Below are 27,444 nucleotides of genomic sequence, written 5' to 3'. Positions count from 1 at the left end.
GGTGGGTGTTAGAGGACAAGTATCTTGTAACCTTTCATTACCTGGAAACCTAGAACTACCTCTCCCATAATGCCTTAGTATGGAGGTTGGGTTGTGTGTCTTCCCATACTGCACTGGTAGAGGTCACCTGATTGTGTCAGCATATAAGCCTTCAGCGCTGTACATTTTTTCTTTGTTTCTGCCCTCCAGTCCCGTGTAAACTGTCCGAGCGCAGGGGCGCACTGAATTCATTTTATGCCCGTCGTCGTGTGATATATATTTGGAAGTAAGCATGAGCGCAAAATCCGCTACGCTCGCGGATTTTGCGAATTTTCGGTAAATCCGCGATCCGCGAACTCTCGCAAATTTACCGAAAATTCGCAATCCGCGAGCGGCGGATTCCGGGGGCAAAAGTTCAAGCCTTGCTGGCCTGTTGTAACTAATTTACGATGGCGCCGGCAAGCTGCCAGCGCCATCCTAAGATAGTTACTAAATTAGCTTCAACAGGAAGCTCTAATAGATAAGATAAAGCAGGTCATCGAGCGCCTGCTTTATTTTATCTATTAGAGCTTCCTGTTGAAGCTAATTTAGTAGCTATTTTAGGATGGCGCTGGCAGCTTGCCGGCGCCATCGTAAATTAGTTACAACAGGCACAAAACGGTGGCGTCTTCTTAAATAAATATGAAGGGCAGGGTTCATTCTGGCACGACGGTCCTGGCACAAAAATTAAACCTCAACCGCAGGCACTTTCAGATATCGATTAAGCATGTGCCCTAGTTGAAGCTTAAATTCAGTGACTCATTCATTGGCCCAAAAACAATCGTGAGCGTTGTCAAGGCTAGGCAGATGTGCCTTCTTCCCTAATATACCATAGCAAATCAGCTGTGATGCTGGACAGAGGCCTTTGCATCCTTGAGTTTCACGAGCGCAATCCTCGTGCTGTTCCTGTGGCCAGGAGCTTCTGTATCTTTATCTGCGGCTCTGATCGGTCTCTCACCTTTAATGCACACAAGAGGCATGTGCACTCGCATGGAAGCCCCGTCCGTTTGGCCCCGCCCACACACTCGTGGTGTGCACCGTCTTCCCGCCATTTACCCACTATGACAGATCACTCACGGGACCCCTGCGCCTAAGGGATATGCAAGAAGTATATAATAAATACGACAACATCCATATAACGAGAGAAGGTTGTTCGGTCTGCTTCTGGGGCTCCGAGGTAGGCGAATAAGGCGCAGTTGTCAGGTTTCAGGAAAAGGTAAACAAACTCGCATGCAGGTGTGTTCAGTTTAAGCCTGCAGCCAGCATACAGACAATGGGTTCTTCCCACCCAATAATGAGTTCTGTTTCTCATGACACCTCTTCAAGCTGCGCTGGCCAGGAGCTTCTGTATCTTTATCTGCGGCTCTGATCGGTCTCTCACCTTTAATGCACACAAGAGGCATGTGCACTCGCATGGAAGCCCCGTCCGTTTGGCCCCGCCCACACACTCGTGGTGTGCACCGTCTTCCCGCCATTTACCCACTATGACAGCTCACTCACGGGACCCCTGCGCCCTTCGGCGCGATTGCATAGTAACACACACCTGGTCGCTGTAGACAACTCTCTGGCACTTTAGGCAGCTGCAGTGTAGTAAAAGCACTATACATCTACCCAACGAGGTAGCACTTACTGATTATCTAGTAGGAAGTACTCCAGTTGAGTAGAGGTATGGCACAAAACGGTGGCGTCTTCTTGAATAAATATGAAGGGCAGGGTTCAATCTGGCACGATGATCCTGGCACGGAAGCCCCGCCCCAAATCCGCCGATCCGCAAAATCCGCGGATTTTGCGGATCCACGATCCGTGAATACGCAAATCCGCGAATCGTGGATCCGCAAAATCCGCCCATGCTTATTTGGAAGTCATGATGTGGCTGGCTTTGGTTTCCTGGCGATTGTGAGCTGAACGCGAGTCTTCTGAGTCGCGCGGTGCCCCTGCTAACTGCATTCTTTCACTTCGGATTAGCGCTTCTTATTTAATCGCGCTGTTGAGTGAGGAAGGAGCGGCTCTGATCTTTGTAAGCAGATATATGAGCATTCTTTCCTCTGCTTCTTTTCTTGAAGCGCGTGGATGCGCTGCTTCTTTTTTTGTTCATTTCTTACATTTACTTTTGGACTCCACTTCCGAGTCGCGTTTTAACTCTATGGGGTAATAGAGGTTTTTTTTTATTCTCGGTCCTCCAACCACCCAAGCGAATTCTCACCAAGGTGTCTAGTCCCTTTGGGTCCCGGTCCACCAATTAGAGTTTGTAAGGAGCTCCGCGTTTATTAAATAGTGGTGACTGGATTGAGGCATCCCAAAGACTTGGTATCAGCACACCCTTTGGAATACTTGGCATAGGCAGACGTTTGCCTACACTTCAGACTGACACTTGGGCCACCTACTCCCTGCTTGAGAAATACTCTAATTCAAGAGAGAATTTAGTTGATTACCTTTTTATTTTTTATTACGAGGCTATTTACGAGATCTTCCAGTCATTACCTAGTGAGTATGTGGGGACTCACAACCCAGATCCTGATGTTGTTTAGGGGTCTAGATGTTTTTGTGTTTACCTAGCAAGTCTGTTTAACCTCTTCCCTCTGTTCTCATCTCTTTACAGCAGGAAAACTATTCTCAGGACCGTACCTTCTATTCCTTTGAGTGGCCTGGTTGATCCATGGTGGTCCTGCCTCGTCTCTTCACTCCCTGGGGATATTGTCTTCTCCTTCTGCTTATTACCTATAGTAGGGAGAGGCCATATCACAAGGGGGAGGAAAGACTCATGCTTCTATTTCTGTGGATATTGGAACTTCTGTTTTGAGACTTGACCCTCCGACAGTGGGGACTGGAAAGATGGGTAGTTACTGAGCGTATGCTGGGTGAGAGGAAGGAGAAAAGGGCCTTCGAGAAATGCTGGTTAGAGGTATGGTATGACAACATCTCTACACCAGCCTTGAGAGTTTCCGGAGGCGCTTTGTCCCTCTTAAGAATGCTAACCTAGGTCTGGGCCATATTGCAGTGAGTGAGGCTTGGGGAGTGTGCCTGGCAGTCTCCTTCTGTGCCGATCGTGTGTGAGAAGAGGCAATGGCACTCACTGTAGGCCCCTGGTCGATAGGTTGTAGTATGGATGTGACTATCATGTCTGGCAACAATAAGTGGGTGGGGTCACGCTCTGGTATCTGTGTCTTGTGGGCCGCAGCCCTTTCACCAACAGTTGATCAGGCAGGATCTGGCCCGGTGGATAACGGGTAGTGTTCATTCTCTTCTCAAGTGGACAACTGTAACGGTGATTGGTAGGGTGCCACTCACCACAACTTCGAACCCCTAGTGTAAGTAAGGAATCTGAGCCGGCAGGTGGTGGGGCTGTCGGAGTCCTACTTGGCATAAAAAGTGTCTTGCTGGGCTGGCCCAGGTGTTAGGGGCCCGCTAGTATCACAAATGCTGCAATGCAGGTGGCCCTCCTTGGATTGCGCTGTGCAGTTTGCTGATCTTGAGATGCCCGATGCTGTGGTTTGCAGTCATGCCAAATCCCAAGAGTACCTCTGTGGATGCTCCGACCTTTAAGGAATGCGGATCTTTGAGCCGGTTTCTTCTCAAACACACTCTAAATTTCCCCTTTTGTGAAAATAAACTAAGTTGCATATCATATCTCTTAAATGCAGTTGTGTTCTCCATTATTTGCCTTCTGGACGGTTTACACGAAGGTGGATGATGTCTCTATATTTTCATCCTCCTCTTTACTTCCTAGGCTTTGAATCCTTGCATCTCCTTAATGCCGGTACCTGAAATTGCGCCTTAGTAGTTTAAACATTAGCAAATTGTCTCTTATGTGTGTTCCATTACATTGTATTTCAGCCTTTGTGGCACTGCAGCCCCAGTGTAAATTAATTCCGTAAGAGTACTGCCTCTCTACACTTCCAAGCTCACATCTGAGCTCAGCGCTTTTGCTAGTGGAGAATTATTTGGCCTCCTTGCATAATTTAATTTCCCTGATTTCTCCCAGTGGGGCCCTCAGACTCTGCTTACTCTACTGCCTCCATTTGAAGAAACCCTTCAGCATGCAACCGAATTTGGACATGGGCAGTTGTTGACTCGTAGTCCAATTTGGGGAGAGGATTGCGGCTAAACACAAAGGACATCACTCTTCATCTTCGAGGCTTCTAATTATCCTCAACATAGCTCACGGACCAGAAAATCCACTAGATAACTGTTGGCTTGTTTGCAGAATTACACCACCTTTGCTCTATGGTCACTGACCTGCATCTTTAGTTGCCATGGGAATGCTGGCAGGGCTGAAGACCCTTTCACTCAATAAGAACATAAATGTATGAAGTGTGGCCGCCTCTTCCATGGAAACAGGAGAGTGGTTTATTATTCCCTGCAGCAAGTGTGCTGCCATGGGTTACCATCCAATCTCAGCTTTTAATGCATTGAGTGCAAGAGAGTTCAGGAGAGCTTCCAAAAAGATAAAATATTGTTGGTTGAAAATGTTTTGCATATTTTCTATGATGGGGCAACAGTGGCTTATCTATCTATATTTGTTGTTTATTTTTTTTAATGCATTGTGTTCTTCAGACTTTGTGAAGGCTGCCCGCAGTGTATTCCACTTGCAACTGGACGAAGCAGGACTTAGCCCAGGACCGATGTCTGCCGCCCATGAAATTAATAATTTGCTAGAGCCTACCTCCTCTCAGGTGAAGTTTTTTCTATGCTTTGCAGGTTCTATATTGCACTGTAGGCGCCATTTTGACTGTTGATGGAGTATTTTCGACACCACTATGTATTATGCACGATCAATTTGAAGCACAATTAAGTTTTCTGTAATGCCGTATCTGAAGCGTTTAATCTTGGAAATAAATTCAGCATCCTATTTATTTTCTCGCTCACACTAAAGAAATCATTGTCTAAGTTTACTTTTTAAGTCGTTTGAAGAACACAAGGCATCCTGATATTTGCCATACTGCACATTCATCTTGCACAAGTTCAGAAAGAAAAGAGCAGTAAAGTACAATCATATTTATTATCCATTTATGAGTTTTATATAGCGCTAGCTAGACCCGAAGGTATCGGAGCATTTTACAAGTTATGTGAATGAGTTTACTGGTATAAACCTTAATCGTGGGAAATATAATGCATTTCATTAAGGTCTTTAATGAAATTCGTGTACATTTATGAGGCAGTGGAAATGTGTCTCAAAGAACAGAAAAAGATTTTATATTTGGCTAGACCACACTAAACAGATAGGAACTTGGTTTATGTGAATATACTCATTGTCTGCGTGGTGGGTAAAATGCGAGCCCCATAACCACATGGGAACCTAGGGTCTCAAGGTTGCAGTGTGGCATCAAGTTGAGTGTACAGGTGCCCAAGTTCCTAATCTAGAAACGAAAATGGAGCCCACCACCAGTCTTAAGTTCTAGTTTCAGAGACTCGCCCATTGCATAACTGCCTCAAGTCTTGACGTAGTAGAAAGTGAAAAGTTTCTTCTGCATAGGTAGTCCCTTTCTGCCTGGCTGAAGGAGAGCAGCATAATGGTCATCAAACCGAGAAAAGCACAGAAACAGCCATCCTGCTCAAAACCAAAAATGCTTTGGCCTATATTAATTAATACATTTTGAACTTTACAAGTAATTCTAGCTCTTGGGAGGCAGGAGAATAATCTATTATCTTGCACTATATAAATTAAACACAATTTAAACATAACAGTTATTATTACATCAATTATTCCTTCATTACTCTTGACAGTTCCGATCTTAATTTAACCTTAAATTCAGGCCCTCCTCAACTCCAGTAAGTAGCTGAACCAGCCTCTGTACGAGCTGTTGTTGAATTAGTCCAACCATTTGCCAGTAGCTTTAGGGCCATCAATTCCTGCATCTCCACTATTCGGACCAGGTCTGGTGACTTAGTGGACTAATGCATCCAATGTAGGGTCCTGTGTTTGACCTCATGGTCACAGGTTCAAATCCCTGCGGATCCACTCAGCCTTTCATGCTTTTGAGGTTGATAACGTGAGTACCATTGAGTTGGGTAACAATAGACCTCTGTTATTCAGTGCATAGATATCCGCCTGGGTGAACATGCATTTTACTTTTACAGATGTTTATGTTCAGATCTCCAGCACCTGCCTGAGACACAGTTCCTGGCCCCACTCCTCAAGCTTCCAGAGGTTCATCAGTGAGGCAGCTAATCCATTCTTTCAAACACCTTCTTGCAAGAGGTTGACCCAGATAGTGTCCCAGTACTGATGTTGATTGTACCTGAACCAACATGAACATTCTTCCAGGAGGCATTTTCAGTCCTAGCAAATGTGCTTTTGAATCCCTGTTATTGAAGGCACTGTCCTGCAATGGAAAATGAGGTATGGTGACTGTGTCCACTTCACCACCAAAACATTCACTTCAAATTGAGGATCACGTTCTCATGCAGTCTCAAGAGTTTTAGAAGAAGCCTAGTTCCAAGCTAGCAATTTCAGTCTCTTGACAAGAAGGACAGGGCCCCCATTGTGAAAACAGTTATTATGTCTTGCGCACCTCTTGCGCGGTCGGTATTTGTGTGGCACGGTTCCTGAAGATTAAGGCTTTGTCCTCCCATATAACAAGTAGGCCACATTTATTGAGAAAAATAACAAGAAAGAAATTCCAATCTGGTTGTCTCACTGATGCAAGCTAATGCCAATGCATTCATGGTGCATTTTAGTTCTTGTGCATGCATTTGCCTGCTCTCTATTGCACATGTCAATACTGCAAGGACTGCTGGCTTTCAGCTCCAATCTCCATCTTTCTGCCATCTAATTAACTCCACCTATAGTATTATGCTGCAGACTGGATGTTGGGAGATACACCACCACTCTTTCAGTGCATCCAGTCACCCTTTCAGTCAGTAGGAAATCAGTCGCTTGAGCCCCTTTACGAGTACTGGATAATTGGCCAATAGTCAAGTCAGGTCAAGTCAATACAACGTTTATTGTGAAGATTACTTAAAACCATGACAATATAAAACATTTAAAAGACATTTTATACAAAGTACAAATAGAAAGCAGTGGGTCTTTGCAATACCCCCTAGTGTAACTGGCATGTAGTGCCTAAGAATAAAACTCAAGGTGTACAAGCAGCTTTAGTTAAGTTTAGGGTAGTTTGGCTTTTTATCATAGGTGAACCAGTTTGAGTTTTTATGTGAGAGAAGTAAAAATAGTTTAAATCCACTACAAATTGGATTAAATACATAACAAATATTAAAACTCAATTACAAAGAGGTCAGACTTTGCAATGCCTAATGTCCGTAATGCAGGAACTAGGAGTTATCAATCTGCGGTCATCTCTGTGCTTTATTCTGTGTTTTTAAGAAGGTCCTGCACTGCTTTAAAATGTGCCTATTCCTGCCAGTTCAAGGGGAACCATGGTACTAAAAATCCAGTCCATTGCATGTTCTTATGCCATGAATTAAAAAAAGTGGCTTTAATAGTGTTCACCGGGAATCGAGCAACGTCGGCAAGTGTAAAAAGGTTTCAGATTTGTAGCCACAAAGTCTGCACTTGACAATCTTGGAGAGCAGTGGCCAATTTGGGTTGAAGTCTTTGATTTGTAATGCCAGCATCCTTACTGATTTGGGTTAGGAAAGCTTTCCCGATTGTGCAATTGAGATACGATTGTGTCTGAAGGCCAACTTGGCTGTCGTTGTTGTATGATGCCACTTGGGCCCTTAGCGGCGGTGTAAACTTACATTTTTCCATGTCCGTGGTCTTCAAAAGGACTTTAATGTGTTTTTTCAATATGCTTTTTACTGCAGTGTGTGTGAGTAGTGAGGTATTTAGAACGGTCAAGTCGATTTGAAGAGTAGCTGCTGCCGTCGTTAGATAAGTGGACCATGGTTTATTTTTATATTTGAATATATTTTGCTGAATAAATTTCAAGGTGCCTGGAATCGCCGTGGAGCATCTATAGTAATACTTTAGAAAGGACCCTATGCTAGATCATTCAATGCCCTCCAAATTTGTGTCTTACCAGATGTCCCCTGGTGTAATAAGGCAATTTGAACACTCTTTTGTAGACTTCTAGATGTAATTCTTTGATAATTTTAATGAGTTGGCCCTGAAAGGCCTTGCTGCCGTAAGTGATTGCAGATGATACTATGGCCCTGAGCACTTCTCTCATTGAGGATGAGGTGGGGCTTTCAAGGGCTGTATGTAATTGGCAGAGTTTAGTGGTGATTAATGGTGCCTTATCATTTAAGTGGCGTATGTGTGTTGTAGGCACGCAATTTGCAGAAAACCATGTGCCCAAGTAATTGTAGGATTTGGCTCCTGAGATTTTTAAGGGACCCAGAAGTCCTTCTGAAGTATAACACCTTTGCTTTGGAGACATTTACTACCATCTTGTTTGCAATGTTGTATAAGTGAAGAGAATGTAATGCTCTCTGTCTTCCTATTTTTGAATTTTCGTGCAGAACAATGTCATCCGCGTACTGCAGTATTGTGATCTTGGTTTTGCCTATTTTTGGAGGGATTAGATTAGTGTTGTTAAGTGCTCAGGACATGTCCGCCTTGTGTAAGTTAAAAGGCATTGGAGCAAGGACACACCCTTGCTTTCGCCCTTGGTTGGTATTGATCTTCCTGGTTAATTAGGAAGCTGCTCCTACAGGAGATCGAACAAGCTGAGCTGGCCCTGCGTGAGGCTGAGAAGGCTCACTCTGATGGCACTGGGACGCGTGCTGACGTACTGGTTCGAAGGGAGGTGGTGGTGGGGGGAGTGGAGCGGCTCCGATGCTTTGATTATAAGGCGTTCGTAGCCCGAGCGCATGCGGAGCGGGACAAGGTGGGCACCTTGTTGGCTTGGGTTGCGGACCCCGCCCCTTGGTGCGTGCCTATCCTGGTGCTGGCCTCCCCTGCTGGTCGGGTGGAGCATGATCAGCAGCGGATCAATGAGTTGTTCCGCTCCTTCTATGCGGACCTTTACACCAGCCGCCTATGACCTGACGAGATGGGGTCCCAGGCATTCTTGGAGGATTTGGAGTTACCTACAATAGAGGAGGATGAGGCAGAGGCTCTGGGGCAGGAAATTACATTGGCCGAGATCCGCTGTGCAATTAAGCAATTGGCGCGCAATAAAACACCTGGGAGCGACGGCTTGCCTATCTAATTCTATTCAACGTACGTTGACCTACTGGCACCAAGACTATTGCTGGTGTACCGGGAGGCTCGGAAGATGGGGAGATTGCCGGGGTCGACTAGGGAGGCCATTATTGTACCACTTCTTAAGCCTGGGAAGCAGCCAACCGACCCTGCTGCGTATAGGCCTCTTTCCATGCTCACTACGGATTACAAAATACTGAGCCTCTAGACTCCTTCCATTGATGACGCGACTGGTGCATACAGACCAGGCGGGCTTTATCCCGCCGCGCAATACTGCCAGTAGCATTCGTAGGCTGCTTGGGATCCTCGACGGGGGGGGGCGGGGGGAGCGAGGGAGCACTGGTTCTCTCGGTCGACATCGCTAAGGCGTTTGAAAGCCTGGAATGGCCCTACCTGATTTCGGTGATGTCGGCGTTCGGGCCTGGGGCCGGGCTGGACTAAAATATTGTATTCGTCAGCTACTGCTAGAGTTCGAGTGGGGAGAGCTGTTTCTTCCTCCTATCCGGTGAGACGGGGCACTAGACAGGGCTTCCCGCTCTCCCCGTTGTTGTTCGCTCTTGCGATGGAGCTGTTAGCTGCGCGCACGAGGCTGGGAGATGCGTACCGGCGCCTTCAGCTCAGAGGCCGCGAACACCATATTTCGCTTTATGCGGATGACCTTCTTATGTTTTTGGAGGATGCCCTGAGCGGGGCACGGAATCTTCTTGATCGCTTCGGGGACATTTCGGGCCTGCGGGTTAACTGGGCCAAGACCTGTGTTTTCCCAGTGTCTAGTACATGCAGCCCGCCGATGTTACCGCCCGAGCTGGCGTGGGAACCATGGTGCCTTCCTTATTTAGGAACACGGGTGTACCATACACAGGCGGATCTCTTCGAAGGTAATATCGAGAGGGAAATGAGGGGCTTGAGAGGTAGCATGCGGTTCTGGGGGTCTCTGCCTTTGTCCGTAATGGGACGAGTCGCGCTCCTGAAAATGGTGGCGCTTCCTCGCCTATTGTATTTTTTCAGAACTTTACCGATACGGATACCAGCGGCATTTTTCCGACGCCTCCGCTCGGCAGTGAGTAGTTTTATCTGGGGAACAGGTCGGCGTAGAGTAGCCTTGGAAACGCTGATGAGGTCGCGAGAGGAGGGGGGCCTTGCCTCTCCAGATTTTGCATTATACTACCTGGCCGCGCAGTTCCAGGTTCTCACCCAGGCGGTGGCGCTGGAGTTTCGAGGACCGGTGAGGGAGACCGTACCTGACGTGCCGAGGCATGTCTTGTCCTTTGTAATTTTGCAGCAGAAACTGAGACTGGCTGACTTGTCCATGGCGGAGAGTACCCTGCGATATTGCTGGAAGCTGTACCATAGCAGGATTGTGGTGCTGAGACCATATGCGCACGAGATACCACTGGGCATGTGTACAGCGTTGCCGCACGGTGGCGACTGGTCTGGACTGGCGGACTGGGAGGAGATGGGTCTGCAGATGGTGGGCGACCTGTATGCCGACGGAGCACTCTTGATGTATAGTGCGCTACAGGAGTCATTTGGGCTTCCGCGTGGTCACTTCCTATTGCATGCGGCTTTGAGTGCTGCTCTACAGAAATATTGGGTGTTGGGTTCTCTGAACCCCCGGTCAGCGGAGCATGCCAATATGTGGTGATGGCAGCGGGCACGCACAAGGCGATTACATGCTTGTACAAACGAATGTCGGGAGATGGACTTGCACCGCTGCAGAGATTGCGGGAGCAGTGGGCGGCGGATTTAGGGAAGGTTATCCCGGATGCAGCCTGGTCACAAATTCTTCGGAGGGCATGGAAGGGCACTAGGAATGCTAGGTTCCAGCTGATCCAATTATTCGTGTTACATAGGGCGTAGCTTACCCCAGCTAAAATTAATCAATACTTCCGCGGTACTACAGCGTACTGCCCCCGATGCCGGGCTGAAGGAGCGGATCTTGTCCACACGCTGTGGTCTTGCCCACAGCTGGGCACATACTGGGTGGAGGTGACGGGGTCACTTTGCAGGCTAACAGAGTGCAGATCGATGTGGACAAGGGGGTGTGCCTCTGGCACTGGGTCCCACGTACTAGTAAAAATAAGATAACTAGTAAGTTACTGGATTTAGGCCTCATCTTGGCCAAGAAGGAAATAACGTCGCATTGGAAGGCAGCGGCTGGCCCTAGCCATGGGCCCTATTAGGATGGCGGACGGACCTGCGTCCGTCCACCACCCCAGAGGTAGAGGGACCGTCCGCAGGGGCAGCGGCGGTCCCTCCGTGCAAATTAGGATGTGACCCCCAGGGTGGCTGTATGTTTAACATTGCGGCGGGTGCTGCTTGAAGCAGCACCCACCGCAATGTAAAAAATGCAAGCAGTGCATTTGCATGCACAAAGCGGCAGGCACCGCGCGGTGCCTGCCGCTTCATGCATGCAAATGCAGGGGGGTACCATAGGTACCCCCCATGTGCACCCCCACCTCCCCCTTCACCCTGGGGGCCCGCAACGGGCCCCCAAACAAAAGACCGTATGCCTTTTCGTGGCGGCATTGTCGCCGCGGAAAGGCATATCCCTAAGCAAATCCTAATATGGCTGGCGGTGTCTAATAGACACCGCCACCATATTAGAGCTTTTCCGCCGCGGTCTCGCGGCGGAAAAGCGGCAGACGGTCTTGCCATCCGCAGATGACCCCCCCCGCCATCCTAATCTGGCGGGGGGTCATTTCTCTGAACGCAGCGGTGAATCCGCATCCTCCGGGCCGGCGGTGGCTTCCGCCGGCCCGGAGGATGCGGATTCCCCGCAATCGTAATCGGGCCCTATGTTAGGTGGAAGGCTGTGCTGCTACTGTGGGCGGGCAGCCAGAGCTCACTCAGGATGCAACAGGCGCATAGAGCCCATAGTGATAGAGCGTTAGAACCGGCAAGGGAGTGGGAGGCTCTGGTAGCGGAACTCCGGATGGTAGATGCGGATGCTGATTCAGATTCAGGAGCATCAGCGGGGGAGGAGCAGGCGTAAATGACACTTCCAGGGTTGGGAGGAGTTAGCGTGGGGGGGGGATCTCCATAACATGGAAGGTTATGGGAACTTTTAGTATAGACAATTAGATGACCCATATAACTATTGCACAAGAGGGTAGTACATTCTCAACACTTTTTCCTGAGGTAGTAGCGCCAGCAGCAGGGGTGGGGGGATGGGAGTTGTGGTTTATTAAAGGGGACATGAAGGGAGCTTGATAGGGAATTCAGAGCCAGATGTATAACCGGAATGCCGAGGATTGTGGGAGTTGACGGCATCGTGTCACGATGAAGAGGGACTCTATATTGTAATGTTGGGTGCATGTTTATTGAGGATTATTCATCACGAAATGTGGAATGTTTTATATTTGTTTGAGTCCCCTTTTGTGTTTTGGTTGTGTTTTTAAATCACAAAAAAGAAAAAAAAATGTGATCTTCCTGGTTAACGCAGTGTCTGACAACTTGACCGTCACCCAAGTTGGTGAATATAGTGATATAATGGCATTAAGCAGGCTACTTGGAATCACCCCACACCTGGAGTTCTCTCCATAAAATACCTCTGTTCACCAGGTCAAATGCGGATGAATAGTCCACGAACCATGCGTAAAGAGCTGATGATTTCCGGCTATATGCCTGGTGGACAAGATAAGATAGAGTGATTATGTTATCCAGTGTGGAGGAATTGGGTCTAAAGCCTGTTTGACTGAAAGGAATTTTTGTATTTGTTGTTGCCCAAGTCTCTAGATCATTTAGAAGTGCTGCTGCGTTGATCTTGGCCTCAATATCCCAAAAAGCTATCAGGCGGTAGTTGATGGGGTTCTGTCTATCGCCCTTTTTTAAAAATTTGATACAGTATTGAACCTCTCCAGCTTTCAGGCCCTTGATGGAGTTTGAGCAGATGGTAAACAATGGGGAAAGTATTGGAGGTTCCAGTGCAAAATTTTCTTTAAACAGTTTGGCCGGAAGGCCATTTGGGCCAGGTGCACCTGAAGATTGTGTTTTACGTAGTGCTTTTTGAATGCTATTGATTGTATATAAGGGGACATAGCTCTTTGAGTCGTCAGCGGGGTCTGAATGTTCGAGTGGTAGGACTCTTGGTTGGTCAATTACATATAGCTTTTTTACATGCCATGACCACGTGGCTTCATTGATGACCTTGCTCCTTATAACTTCCTGGCATGGTTTGTTTTTGATGTGCCTCTATAAATCGGCCTGGTTGGGCTTGCTCATTATCGAATAAACATATTGTCAATCCTTTTCCCTCTGCTGGGTTTTTCCCTGCATATCAGTTGCTTATGATTTTTTCTTGCGACTTGAAGTTCCAGTTCCAGTGCAGCATTTACTGGTTTGTTCTGGGATTTTTACGTGCCAATATCTAGTTACATACAGGGACTTGTAGGCTCATACTTAAAGTAAGAAAGGTTAAGGAACAAGATATTCCCCACCTCATTGATCATCCAGAAGGTTCTTCACAAGTCATGCCCTTTAGATGTACCACACCTAATTAACTACTGTATAGGAGAAATGTAATTCAGATGGATGGTCTAGGGTTTCACAAGTTTTTCTTTATTTGAATTTTTTGCTTTTTGTTTTACATAGTGCGACCTCGTCCCAAAGATATCGGAACACTTTAAGTAAGCACCAGTTGCGTTACAGATGGACATATTAACTTTTTATAGGCGCCAGAGATTAAGTGATTTGCCCAGACTCACAGGATGTTGAGCGTCCTTGCCGAGACTCAAACTCTGTTCATCAGCTTTGAGGTCGACCGCTCTATCCATTAGGCCACATTCTCTCCGTAGTAATGTCCTCTTCTTTATTATATAGTCATTTATATATTATTATTATTATATAGTCATTTATGTAGCGCACAGCTACCTCCAACGGAAGTGTCCCGGCGGTAGTCACAACTGCAGAGACCAAAGACCCCATAAAGAGCGGGAAAAACCAACCTAATCCAAACAAAACAACCATGTTTTCAGAGCTTTTCTAAAGGCCGATTCCAGAGGATTTTTCCTTAGCTCTTCAGGCATCGACTTCCAGAGCGAAGCGGCACGTACTGAAAAAGCCCACCCACCCATCCTAACTTTTGAGAATCTGGGGACCTTCAGGAAGTTCTGATGATTGGAACGTAGTGTCCTTGGTTGCATGTGCCTCTGAATTCTAGCTTTCAAATGCTTTGGGCCGACATCGTGCAAAGCCCGATGAACCAAGATCAGTGTCTTAAAAAGGACTCTTTTCTTTATCGGCAGCCAATGCAAACTCACCAAATGAGGGGAGATGCTATGTCTTATCGGAACATTTCTAATAAGTCTGGCTGCCGCATTTTGAATAATCTGAAGCCTGGCCATCAAATATTCCGGTAGTCCAATAAATAGACTATTAACATAGTCTAAGCGTGATGTTATAACTGCATGGATGACTGTTTTCCGGCAGTCTACAGGGAGAAAATGTAAGAATCTGCGCATGGTCTTGAGTTTCCAAAAACACACTGCTGACACCTGCGCAATATGCTCCTTCCCTGAGAGTGCGGTATCCAGTTTAAAACCTAAGTTCCGGGCAGTCCTGACTGCCTAAGTTCCTGCCTCTCGTGTTATGGCTCTGTCAAAAGGCTGCCCACTTAAACCCATTTTCTCCTTTTTTGTCGGGATAAGAAATGTGTTCTATGGAGGAGGCTATGTGCATTTCTTGAGCACGCGGCACAACGTGGAAAATAAGGGGGATTATTCACCAGAGGCTTTCGATTTCACTCAGTTTCCTGTGCCAGAGGTTTGCGGACCGGGGCAAGGAGGTGGGGCAAATTATCACCATTACGGGCTCTCCTCGGTTTAAATGGACACAGTGTGTAAGGGTAAATGCCACTGTTAGTGAAATCAGCCCCCTCCACAGGTCTACACGGCACAATAAAGGCTGTCATGTGGCAGAAGTTGGAAAATATTTTTGGTAGGGTCAGGAGTTACAATGTTTGGGTTGGGTTAAATAAAACATTTTTTATTGCATGCCAAAGAGTTCCCGTACTATATGGCATTACATTCTATTGTACATCACTCTCTTGCGTGTGTTAGATTAGTATTGCTACTGCCGCTTTGCCCCCGATATAATTTCTCCTACAATGCAGTTACCATGCAGCACCGAATGCTGTGCTATGGTGGCATTCAGACTTGATCAACAGAAATGCAGAGAACATAATTTTCCCAGTCTTTTCTCCCTTCTGCCGGACTCCACTTTCTGGGTCTGTCGACAACAGCAGATGTCTCTTGACCATGGCTGTCTAAGTACATATTGCTCATGGACATTCACGAGTTCAACTTCAACCGGATTGAATCAATAAATGTTTCGTACACAGCATGCTTAATAATCTGCTTTAACGTGAAAGAAGTTACAGGTTTCCATTTTATATATCGGGTTAAGACAAACTAAATGCATTCCCATTGCATTAATTGAAGCACTTTAACGCAGTGAATGTTGCCATCTCGTGTACTTGCCCATTGAACACAAAGCTGCCCGATCTTCTCAAAAACACATTTATTTTTCTTGTTTATGTAGGGAACAACACATACAGTTCTAACTTTCACAAATGTGAGACCGATTGCATTGCAAATGCTAGTTTTCTTTTTCCGCCAGTAGGTGCCTTCTGAGATACATCAACCGCTTAACTGTTCGAATGAGACATAAAGGGAAATTAGACCTCCTGTGCAGAGTGGCCAACTTCAAGGAAGGAGCTTGGAAATCCCGTCTCCTGCCATGGTGTTCAAGTTATGTAATCTTACACCTAGAGATATAAATGTGCTGAAGGATCCTGTAAACCAGATGCATTCTTAAAAAAACAAGAAGTGGGGATATGTAGGTAATGTACCTAATGCAGACGTGTTAAGAGCATACAGCTTCCTTTTGGAAAGAGAGAACATGAATATGCTATCAAAATTGTTTGTTGTGCTAGACAGCACTGACCTGGCATGGAAATGCTATACCAAAATTGCCCACTGTAACCAGCATCCTACACTTGAAGGGGCAACACACTGAGTCACTTGTCCCAGCGCTTGTATCGCAGGGCAGAGCGCCAGGCTACCAGAAGCGCTCTGGTGATATGTGGGATCGCCTGTGGAATGGGGGCCCCATACGAGTAAGCTTGGATTCGCGGAAAGTCCATGGTGCTAAGCTCCGTCCGATAGGCCGGGTCAGCCCACCCCCCAGTAAACCAATCATGGACAACAAGGATTCTACTAGCCAAGTAGTAAAGATGAAGCTTTGTTATTCCCATGTCTCCATCAAAGGGCGGGATCCGGCATCGGGCCAGGGCAATTTGCGGCCTCCCACCCCCTCATAGGAACCTAGCAATAATCCCATCAAAGTCCCGGAACCAACTACCCCGAAGATGAGAAGTGGTGTTCTGAATGATGTATAGGATGCAGGGAAAATCATCATTTTAAAAAGTTCCCCTCTGGCAATGGGGTTAAGTAGGAGGGTTTGCCAGGGCTTAAGGTCAGCTTTGGCTTTCGCTACCAGGTGTGCAATCATAAGCGCCCATTCCAACCCCGGGAATAGAGTCACCCAGATCCGAGGTATTTGAATGATTGTCAGAAAATGTTTTTAAGTGTGGATAAACCATTCCCTTCTTCCCCCACCCCACCAATTTTGGGGGTGCTTGGTCCTTCTTTCCATCTTCGAAAACATCTCTGACCCTTTCCAGGGCATGAGATTATGGCGAAAAAAGATTTGTGAAAATCAGCGAAGTATCTACTGCGTGGGTGTTCTGTGGACTGAATCTCTGATCATTTCCAGGGTACGATTATGGCAGAGAAAAGTTTGGGAATACCAACAAATTCTTTACTATGTTGGTGTTTAAAAATATCTATGCCATGGAATGTTCACTTCCCACCTTTGCATTTCACATTTTTAAATATTTCATATGAGTAAAATTGATTGGTCATCCTTTGTGAATATGCTGCAATTGAAGGGGCAACACACTTCTTAACAGATTTGCACTTCGAGAGAGGTCACCGGACTCTGTATATCCCAGGTGGTTAGGTATCAAATACCTAAATAGAAGAAAGATCTTAGAGAGCTTGAAAGGCAAAACAGGACCTAAACAAACTCTATTCCTACTCTTCCTGCAACATGTCAAGTGACAAGGAGGGGCTTTGAGACCCTATTGATTGAAAGGTTATATCAGAGTTTTTAAAACTACATTTTACGGGGAAGGAATCCAGTAAAATTAACTCAAAAGTTTGGGGTGGGTTGTTAGAGCAAGTTGACTGAAGAAAGGAGATTTAAGCAAGCAATTTGGAGTGGGAAAGAACAATTTCACGAACAACAAATATGAAACAGAAAGAAAAAGAAACTCTAGAAGGAGGTATTATAATAGCCCTTGAAGAATTATCTAAACCCTGTTAATCGGCGTAATGCAGTCCATATATCCAAATATAATAATTTTTTTGATAATCACATTTATTTGCATTTGAAAAACAAATTCACATAAGGACAGCAAACAATTGCATAGTGAATCACAGACTATCACTAAAAGCCAACAAAATCCACAGTCGTGATTGCGATATTCGAGCTAGCCATACCATTTGAGAGGCAATACAACCCTGTATAAGAAAATCAGAGTAAACGATTCAAAACAGTAAATTCAGCCATCTGCCCCATACCTTAAGGAACTTCCCAGGACATCCCCAGGCCTCGAAGTGAGGTTTCTCCTGGGTCACGTAGCAGTCTACCCCTCGCTGCCATTTTCTCAGGGTGGGGGGTTTGGCCTGAGCCCAGGCCGCCCCGAAGTCTCGCTTTGCCACCGCCACAGCCGTGCCCTGAAATTGTTTGTCGGCTTTAGAGCCGTCTAGTCCATCAAATACTCCTAAAAGAAGGTGTAAGGGATCGTGGGGAACATGCCAGCCCAGGGTATGCGTAAACTCAGATTCCACACTCGACCAGAACGGGGCACGACCAGGGCACAGCCACACCATGTGGAAGAAATCGGCCGGGATTTGGCCACATTGTGTACAGTCCGGGGAGGTGCGCAGTCCCGCCTTATGTAGGCACACAGGAGTAAGGTAAGCCATATGGAGATAGTAAAGTTGAATGAGATTAAGTTTAGAAGAGATCGTAAGGGTTTTGGGAGCCGTAAGGGCATCCCACCAATCTGCTTCCTCCAGGGGACCCATCCAACCTTCCCAGCGGGTCCGCAACGATTCCAGGGTAGTGGGGCCATTATTCACTAGGGAGTGGTATATCCGTAACACTCCTCCTCTGCTCAAGTTACCCATAATTAACTGGGCCTTCAACGAGCTCAACTCTTGGATTGGCGTACCTGGTGGAATGTGTGCAATTAGTGCATGGCCGAGCTGCGGATACCTATAAAATTGGGAGGTGTGGAATGTGTGACGTTGTTGTAGGTTGGGGAAGGCCCCGATGTGATCTCATACCCAGACGTCCCCAAGGAGTGAGATCCCGATGTGATCCCATTGCTGAAAACCTGCAAGGACTGATACTTCTCGCAGCCACGTGCCGTGCCACAGGGGAGTGTGTTGAGTGAGTCACTTGTCCCAGCGCTTGTATCGCAGGGCAGAGCGCCAGGTTACCAGACGCGCTCTGGTGATAAGTGGGATCACCTGTGGAATGGGGGCCCCATACAAGTAAGCTTGGATTCGCGGAAGGTCCATGGTGCTAAGCTCAGTCCGATAGGCCGGGTCAGCCCACCCCCCAGTAAACCAATTATGGCGCCTTGATGCCCCTGGGCTAGGTCCGCGCTTTAAAAGTCTGATATTCATTCATTCTTTCATTCAAGTAGTAAAGATGAACATTTGTCATTCCCATGCCTCCATTAAAGTGCAGGATCCGGCATCGGGCCAGGGCAATTCGCGGCCTCCCACCCCCTCATAGGAACCTAGCAATAACCCCATCAAAGTCCCTGAACCAACTACCCGGAAGATGAGAGGTGGTGCTCTGAATGATGTATAGGATGCGGGGGAGAATCATCATTTTAAAAAGTGCCCCTCTGGCAAGGGGGTTAAGTGGGAGGGTTTGCCAAGGCTTAAGGTCGGCTTTGGCTTTCGCTACCAGGTGTGCAATGTTAAGCGCCCATTCCAACTCCCGGAGTAGAGTCACCCAGATCCCGAGGTATTTTAACGATTGTCTCTGGATGGAAATATTGGACTGCCAATCAAAGCAGGCCTGGAGAGGTGGAGGGGGATCAGAGTGGACTTCGGCGGGTTGAGCCGCAGGGCTAGAACACCTCCAAGGAGCATTCCGGGTCCCCCAGGAATAGCAGTACATCGTCTGCATATAGGGCACCCTCCGAATAGGGAGTCATTACGTATGAGGCAGGCCAGGAGCTCAATTGCCAAAGAGAATAGGCGTGGTGAGAGGGGGTATCCCGGACATGTGCCTCTTCGGATAGGAAATTCCTCCGAGAAGGCGCCATTGGTCAGGACCTTAGCTTTGGGGTGGGAATACATGACCAGGATGAGGCGTCGGAAGTGTGGGCCAAAACCCATCAGCACGAGGACGTCCTCTAGGTAGTTCCAGTCGACCGTGTCGAAGACCTTTTTAGAAATCTATAAGGAGGAGGGCTAGGTATGGTTTGAGGTTGTGGCGATGGGCTAGGGCGAGGTGGAGGTGCCTTATGCAGTGCTGAGTGCTGCGAGCCAGCATGAGGCCACATTGCTCCGGATGGACCAATTTGTGTAACAGGGGCGAAGGCCCTGGGCCATAGCTGTGGCAAAAATTTTTCATTTCAGTGTTGATTAAAGAAATTGGTCGGTAGTCCGCACAGGAGATCCAAATATAATTTAAAATATATTTTTAGATCCCTCAATAATCCAATGACCAATCAGATAGTCAAAAAGAACATAATGGATGAAAATGATAGATGGTTACTGCAGGATCTGTAATGTACCAAGAAGATTCCATTAGACCTAGATTCAAATGTACCAATATGCCCACATAGATATTCCCTCCAGGCTGGATTCTGAAAAGGTTTAATAAATATGGAACATCTGTGCTGATTTATGACTTAAGGAACTTCACAAAGGTATGCCTGGAAACCTGCAATATGCCTTGATAACTTTTGTGAATTTACATTTTTAATTATGCTTAGATAAATCTGTGTTCAAAATTGTACTCTCCATGTGGAGTAGGTACAGTTGCAGAAGGGAAATGCCATTACATTTTGCAATAGCATTTATTTTTTTATAACAGAGAAAATGTTTGTAAGTGTGGATAACCCATTCCCTTCTTCCCCCACCCCACCAATTTTAGAGGTGCTTGGTCCTTCTTTCCATCTTCGAAAACATCTCTGACCCTTTCCAGGGCATGATTATGTCGAAAAAAGAATTGTGAAAATCTACCAAGTATCTGCTGCGTGGGTGTTCTGTGGACTGAATCTCTGATCATTTCCAGGGTATGATTCTGGCAGAGAAAAGTTTGGAAATACCAACAAATTCTTTACTATGTTGGTGTTTAAAAATATCTATCCCATGGAATGCTCACTTCCCACCTTTGCATTTCACATTTCTAAATATTTCATATGAGTAAAATTGATAGGTCCTCCTTTGTGAATATGCTGCAAAATCAAACTGTTTGCTATGTACATGTGTGCATGCCTTTGTGTTTAGTAATGTCTGTGTTTATTGTGGCCTGTTTCTTCCTCTTATTAAATCTTTCTTAAGACTGAGGCTCCACATACATCCCACCATTCAGAGTGTTTTTCCATTGAACAAACAGTTGATCCTTAAGTAACAGCTGGCTTTAATATAATCTTCTTGGACTGCTAAACACCACTTCAGTAAGTGCCTTCCCATAAAGGTCTATGTCCAGAGGTATGCCTACTTTAAGTTTAGAATCTGTTCGAATATTATATTGGAATAGAACCATCCTGCAAGGAAACACACTTGATCTATGGCTCTAACTTATCTCACATGGCTAACCCATCTCTTTCTCTATCTCACTCATAAAACCCTTCAATGCCACCTACTATAAGACTGTCAGAGGGCAGGTCATGGTTAGTCATGCCTACTCTGATAATAGCTATGCCTGCTAGAGTCTGATCTTATGAACTTGGTTGGAAAAAACAACCTTACGATGTAGGAAAAGAGTTTCACAATTGCACTAATAAAGGTTTTTCTTCATTCTTCAAATTGTAGGTTCTTAATAATGATACAAAAGAACCAGACGAGACTGAGACTCTAAGAAGGGAAAGAAATGAAGCCTTACGAGAAATAAATAAACTTAAGGTAAGCTTCATTTACTCCATTATCATTTTTGTGTGAAGTTTGATTATTTTTCGTAATCGTATTGTAATGCAAGATTGAAAAAGTTTAGTATACTGAAACTCGGAGCTGCTTTTTTATGACATGCGCTGTTTGCTATTACATATACATTAAGTTGTTTCAGTAATGCCCAGTTATAACCTGGAACTAACACCTATTTCCTGTGAGCTTCCTTTTGTACACTAGGGTTCTGAATCAGATTGTCCTGTTCCTAGGCTAGCTTCCTGCACTAAGAATTCACCAGATAATGAAATCCAAAGGTGTGCAGTCTCATTTGGAATACAGTCTTCAGGAGCTGGCCAAGAAAGCTCATTACATGAGTAAACAAGGGCTACCTCATTTGTCTCTAACCGTCTGAGCAGCATTAGTGATGTAGTACTTTGCTACACATGATTAGTGATACTGTATGATAAAGGTACATTTTTGTCTTCTGTACCTAAGCGCTGTTGTTGAATATGCCATGTTTCTATCCTTTACTTTGAGTAGGTGATATTGCTCCTTTTACTCTTCATTTACATTATCAATTTACCTTAATATGTCATGGCATCGGTTATTCTCCTATCTGTTGATAGGGAAATATATCACACATCCTTATTGAGGAATTAAAATAAAGTGAGCTAAATTTGCAACTTCACTTTCAGTCTTGAGCATATGCAACACAGTAGTCATATAAATTAATTTGTTTGGGGATGACTGAACAGGCGTCAAAGGTTTGGTGAAACAAACATTGTTTGACAATAAAATTACAGAGCAAAACACATCAGCACTATTTAAAAAAATAGAAACAATTTAAATCAGCGGAGATGTGTTATTTTGAGAGATTTTGGGGACAGTCTCTGTGGGGAGTAGAAACGAAAACATGAGTAATTCATGAAAATCCTATCACACCAACTTTGATCATTCAATAACAATGTCATAGATTACATCCACAAAAGCAAAATCCGAATACGGGGAGACCGCTTCCAGACGCTGCAAGAAATTTCTCTCCCGGAACTTCAGAATACAAAGTTGGAGTGACGATGATTTTAGTCCCAACCAACATGAGGAATAACTAATGGTGATATAACCTGACGATTTGGATCCATACAATTCTTGGTCCTAGTAACAACACGGGCGACAATATTGCGTTACCCATCCAGAGCACGAATATAAAGAAAGACCCGCGTTTGTGAAAGGATTTTTAACCCAGCCGGATCAGGCTGGGTCGGAACTATAACCAGCCAGAAGGCATACAGCTAACCACCAACTGAGAATCAGCCCTGATGAAGTCGTGGGTACCTGCCCATACGACGAAACACGTGTTGGCTGGACTTGGAGAAAGCCTTGTGGATTAAAAGAACCATATACTCACTCAACCTGATTTTGCTTTTGTGGATGTAATCTATGACATTGTTATTGAATGATCAAAGTTGGTGTGATAGGATTTTCATGAATTACTATTAGATCTATGGATCATTGGTGGGTTTGGATGATGACCCATACCTAGGCACTCAACAACTTAGACTAACAATAAGAAAAAATCTTGTAATTGCCGATATTTGGTGTAGCGCCACTACCATCCAGGAATATCATCCCCCCCCCTTTGCTCTCTCACGAAAACATGAGTATCCCAGAGTGAAAAAAATTGATTGAAAATACTGATTTGTTACATGTAAGGGGGCTTGTTGAAAAGAAAGATGGTATGGGTTTCATCTAAAGAAAGTACAAATGACAGACACTGAGGAATTATGATGAGGCTGCTTTAGAAGATAGGTTGGAGGAAACAATGTCAAATTAAACAGGAAATTGAGAGATCATGAAACTCTATTAAAAAAGATTCTAACACTGAGAGTGACTTCTTAATTATATTATGTTGTTATGTTATGCAGAATTGTAGATCACACTGGCTCCCAGTAGGTATGAGCCCAGTCAAACCTGGGGCCTATTGGGACTTGTCGAAAAGCCATACTTTCAGCTTCTTGCAGAATTTAAAAAGTGTGGAGGAGGCTCTTATGTGTATTGGCAGGTTGCTCCATGCTTTAGGAACAATGTCAGAGAAGGCGCAACCACTGGATTTGGTTTTCCATATGCGTGGGATGTGTGCAATAGGAGTAAGGAAGAGCAGATGTGTCTGAAAATTTTATGAAAGCTGATCCTTATGTTGAGGTATGCTGGCCAGTGTTGTGTAGTTCCTTGGAAGTGTGGATGAGGAGTTCGAATTGTGCTATTTTGTGTAATGAGGAGCCAGTTTAGCTTCTTCAGGTGTGGTGTAAAGTAAGTGTGGCGGGGCATTTGAGAGTGATTGTGGCTACCAAATTCTTAAAGGTCTGCAGTCTTCTAGGTGAGCTTTTTGTTGCTCCCAAAAAACTGAGAGTGCTCCTATATTCAAGCTTGCTTTTGACCAGGTAATGAAGAGTAAAATGGGCAACCCAAACTACCCTTGAGGGCTCGGTTAAAATGAAATGATAAGGTAAATGTGCCTTCAAGGGATTTAATGAAATCTTCATGAAATCTGACTTATAACGATGTTATAACACTGTTTGGAGCGCGCTCCAAACTGCGATATAAGCTGGATTTCACGGCTACGTGGGTTTATGCAAAATTGAATGCTGCCTTAGTTCATGAAAGCTGAATGATATTGGAGATTGCAAATACAAATTGCGCTATCTAAGAGGAGCAAGTAAATACGCTCAGAAATCGAGTTTTCTCTCCGGTTTAACATTGACATAAGACGCTCGGCATTAGCAAGGGGTCAACAACTAAAATACTGGTCAGTCCTGAAGATGGTCTTCTCAATGAAATAGTAGAGACCGAAACGTCGACCTACACTTTTTCTTCCGATATTTGTTTTATTTTCAATAAGAAGAAAAGTGTTGACAATTGTAACAGTGAAGGTTTGACATTTTATACTGCTACCTTCCTGTCACATTGTTTGTATTTCTAAGTACCCTCCTTTGATTTATCAAGATAAAAAGTGAATCTTTTCTTATATACATCCTTTTTTGCTCTAGTTCTTTGTAGGTTTTTGCACCTATGATTTACATCCTGTATGATAATTATTGCTTTTGCCTGTGAGTCTGATCCATTGCATGAAGAGGCTGTGCAGTGTAACTAGCTACTGAAAGAAATTAATGAACAAGGAAACCATCTGTCTGGCCTTGTAACTTAATGATATAAATAACAAATTAAATACTTAAATAAATCCCTTGAAGGCCCATTTACCGTATCATTGCGTTTGACCAGGGAATGCATGGCAGTTTTTCGTGTGCTGATCGGAAGCCACTTGAAAATCTTCCTCAGCATCTTCAGGGTACGGAAGCATGAGGCAATGATGGCAATGATCTGGGCTGTCATATCAAGTTTGCTGTCTATGACGACCCGAGATTGTTAGGGTGGGTGGTGGAGGTGAGTATCGGTCCTAGCTCTGTTGGCCACCAGGTCGAGACCCATGGTGAAGAGCTCTTCCCAAAGATGATGATTTGTCCCATGGAGAAGTGCTTTTCCCGAAGATCATGATTTCGGTCTTGTCGGTGTTCCGCTTTAGGCAGTTGATATTCATACAAGGGGAGATTTCAGTCAGGCATGCATTGAACTTGATCGGCATATGGTTTGTGAGAGAGAGAATGAGGTGCTTGTCGTCAGCATAGGAGAGGATGTTGATGGCTAGAGGGATCATGTATGCACTGAACAGGGTTTGGCTTATAGTAGAGAGGATACTTGCGGAACTCCACAGATGAGGTGGAGGGGCTACAATGCGGACTGAGGGGATATATGGCATGACGTTCTAAGCTCACAATCCAAAGCATCTTTTGCCTTTGTGATAGAGATGAAGTGTTGCCTTAAAGAAAATACTTTTTTACCTGAAGGGCTTCTGATGAACAGATAAGTAGTCTCCAAATGAATTGAGCATTCATGAGAGAAGTTATATATTTAACAAGGATGGATTATGATATCAAATGGAATATTTCAAAATGTGTATTAAGACTTTTTACTTCAACATAAGAAACAACAAAGAATTAGAAAATACTTATCTAATCAATGTGAAGCAGGGTTTTCACACAAAGGTGTGCCTCCATACCATCAAGGAGAGATTGGGGGTTGTGTGAACTGTGGTGACTTCACATTCTCCTACCTCTTGACAAGGGATGTCCCTAGATTCAAATTATTCTCCACAAATTGCCTTCCATTTCTTGTTTTCAAAGCCTGCTTAATATAGAAGAAATCTCTTTTATAGTCTGGAAAGATCAGTCCCCTGCAGACAACAGGAGCATACAGCAAAAAACAATAAGATCACCCAATACTGTATTGCACTTGTAACCCCTTTTGTGCCTAACCTGCTTCCTCTATGCATATGCACATTATGTGGCCAGTGAACCATCCCAGGGTCTTAAAATGAATGTACTTAATCTACCAGGGCAAGGTGTTTCTTCCTCTATTTATGAGAGCAAATTGTATGTCAGGTCCACAAACATAGTGTGTGTGGCCAGCCTCTTATCACCAGTGTGGCTTACCTCCACATCCAAAATGTGAGTAGACCTTCAGACACTGTGCATTTCTTGTCACTTGTGCCACAATTTACCTGTCATCAAACTCCAAGGTTTGAATGCCTTAGCTCACCACCATCCCCAAATGCGTGAGTTTAGCTCCTTGTCTTTGGGTTTATGCATATTTTCTGACATCAAAAACTTGTCCCCAGCCATCAGCCCCTGAACTATGTGAAAGATTGCTGAATCCTGATCTGAAGTGGTTTTTATGAAATAACCCAGTCTGCTGGTACACAGTAAATAGAAGTAGTCTAGCAAATCCCAGTCTATAGACGATAAGCCCCGAACAGTAAAGGTGTACCAAACACTAAGTCAGTGGATAGACAAAGTGTGAGTAGACTTGACAATAAATGGGGATTGAGGGAACCTGCATTTATAAGGTGCTTGCTGAGTCCAACAACAAGGGCAGACGGGTCAAAGTGAGGGGATGTTTTTGGGGAGAGCCGAGTGGCATTGAGGGGGGAAGGAACAAGTGAGTGAAACGTATGTATAGCCCTGCAATTGTATTGCAACTTATGTTATGGGTGTTGAATGTTGTATTGTTAATTCACTTGTTTGAAAGTATGACACTGTTTAAAAAAAAAACACAGTACCGCAAACAGGTACAACAGTCTAACTTGAGGGTTGTTAACATCATATGCTGTTCTCCCTGAGCTTGCCACCGAGATGCTCAACAGCTAACCCTAAGCATGAGAACTCTTATAACTTGTACCAGAGTGGGAGAGACACTCACTCATATATCGTTCTGTCCTTCAGGTGATCAAACAGTGTAATGTGAACTTGAATATCTAGTCGCTGAAATTTCCATTCCGAAAAGTATTTCAAAGTAAGGCTTTATTTGAGAATCTTCTTAGAATAAAACTTCATATACCACTATTTAGCCAAAGCGTTTCATACCACTTTTAGAACTTATTCAAGGCTGTGAAATAACATAGAAAGAGTGGAATGTACAAATGCATTAAGTACTGGTATTGCACCCAATAGATCTTTCAACATCATCGAGATATGTGGGTAAGACCTAAAAAGAGTAATTTTTGTTTAAATTTTTTTTAACAGAGTTTTATATAGCACAAATTGACCCAAATCGGGTATCAGAGCGCTTTAGATAGCACCAGTTGCATTACATGAGGACACATTAATTTTTGTTAGGCACAGGGAGATTAAGTGATTTGCCCAGAATCACAGGATGTTCAGCATCATTGCCGAGACTCGAACCCAGTTCCCCAGATTCGAGGTAGCCCGCCCTAGCGGTTAGGCCAACTCCTCTCCCCAAATCAAAAATGCCTTTACAGCTCACCAAGGACACTTTAATACTCAATGCGATTGGAAAGGTTGGGAGGGAACGAAAAGGCACCCCTCCTTTTTCCTAACCGCAATGCCATGTTTAACACCATCGATGCGGTGCATTTTCCCGCTGTGCGCTGGAAAATTTAAAAAAAACGCGGTTCATGACGAGCTCAGCTCGTCATGAGTGTACAAGAGGTGTACTTCATGACGAGCTGAGCTCGTCATGAGCGTCGAAGGTGTTAAAAGA

General features: G+C 45.0%; 1 protein-coding gene and 1 long non-coding RNA gene across 4 annotated transcripts in view; one reads left to right on the top strand and one right to left on the bottom strand.

The window, feature by feature from the left end:
- Positions 1 to 27,444, top strand: part of STXBP4 (syntaxin binding protein 4) — a 599,190-nt gene that overhangs the window by 250,041 nt on the left and 321,705 nt on the right. For all 3 annotated transcript variants that reach the window (XM_078654416.1, XM_078654418.1, XM_078654417.1), the window contains exons 9-10: positions 4,573 to 4,691; positions 21,262 to 21,351. In XM_078654416.1, the coding sequence (XP_078510542.1) occupies positions 4,573 to 4,691; positions 21,262 to 21,351 (209 nt within the window). The remainder of the gene's footprint in view (positions 1 to 4,572; positions 4,692 to 21,261; positions 21,352 to 27,444) is intronic.
- Positions 1 to 27,444, bottom strand: part of LOC144770140 (uncharacterized) — a 129,633-nt gene that overhangs the window by 22,885 nt on the left and 79,304 nt on the right. The window lies entirely within an intron of this gene.

Source organism: Lissotriton helveticus, chromosome 7 (genome assembly GCF_964261635.1).
Source record: "Lissotriton helveticus chromosome 7, aLisHel1.1, whole genome shotgun sequence".
NCBI classification, from domain to species: Eukaryota; Metazoa; Chordata; class Amphibia; order Caudata; family Salamandridae; genus Lissotriton; species Lissotriton helveticus.
This window is presented reverse-complemented; position numbering and strand designations above follow the sequence as displayed.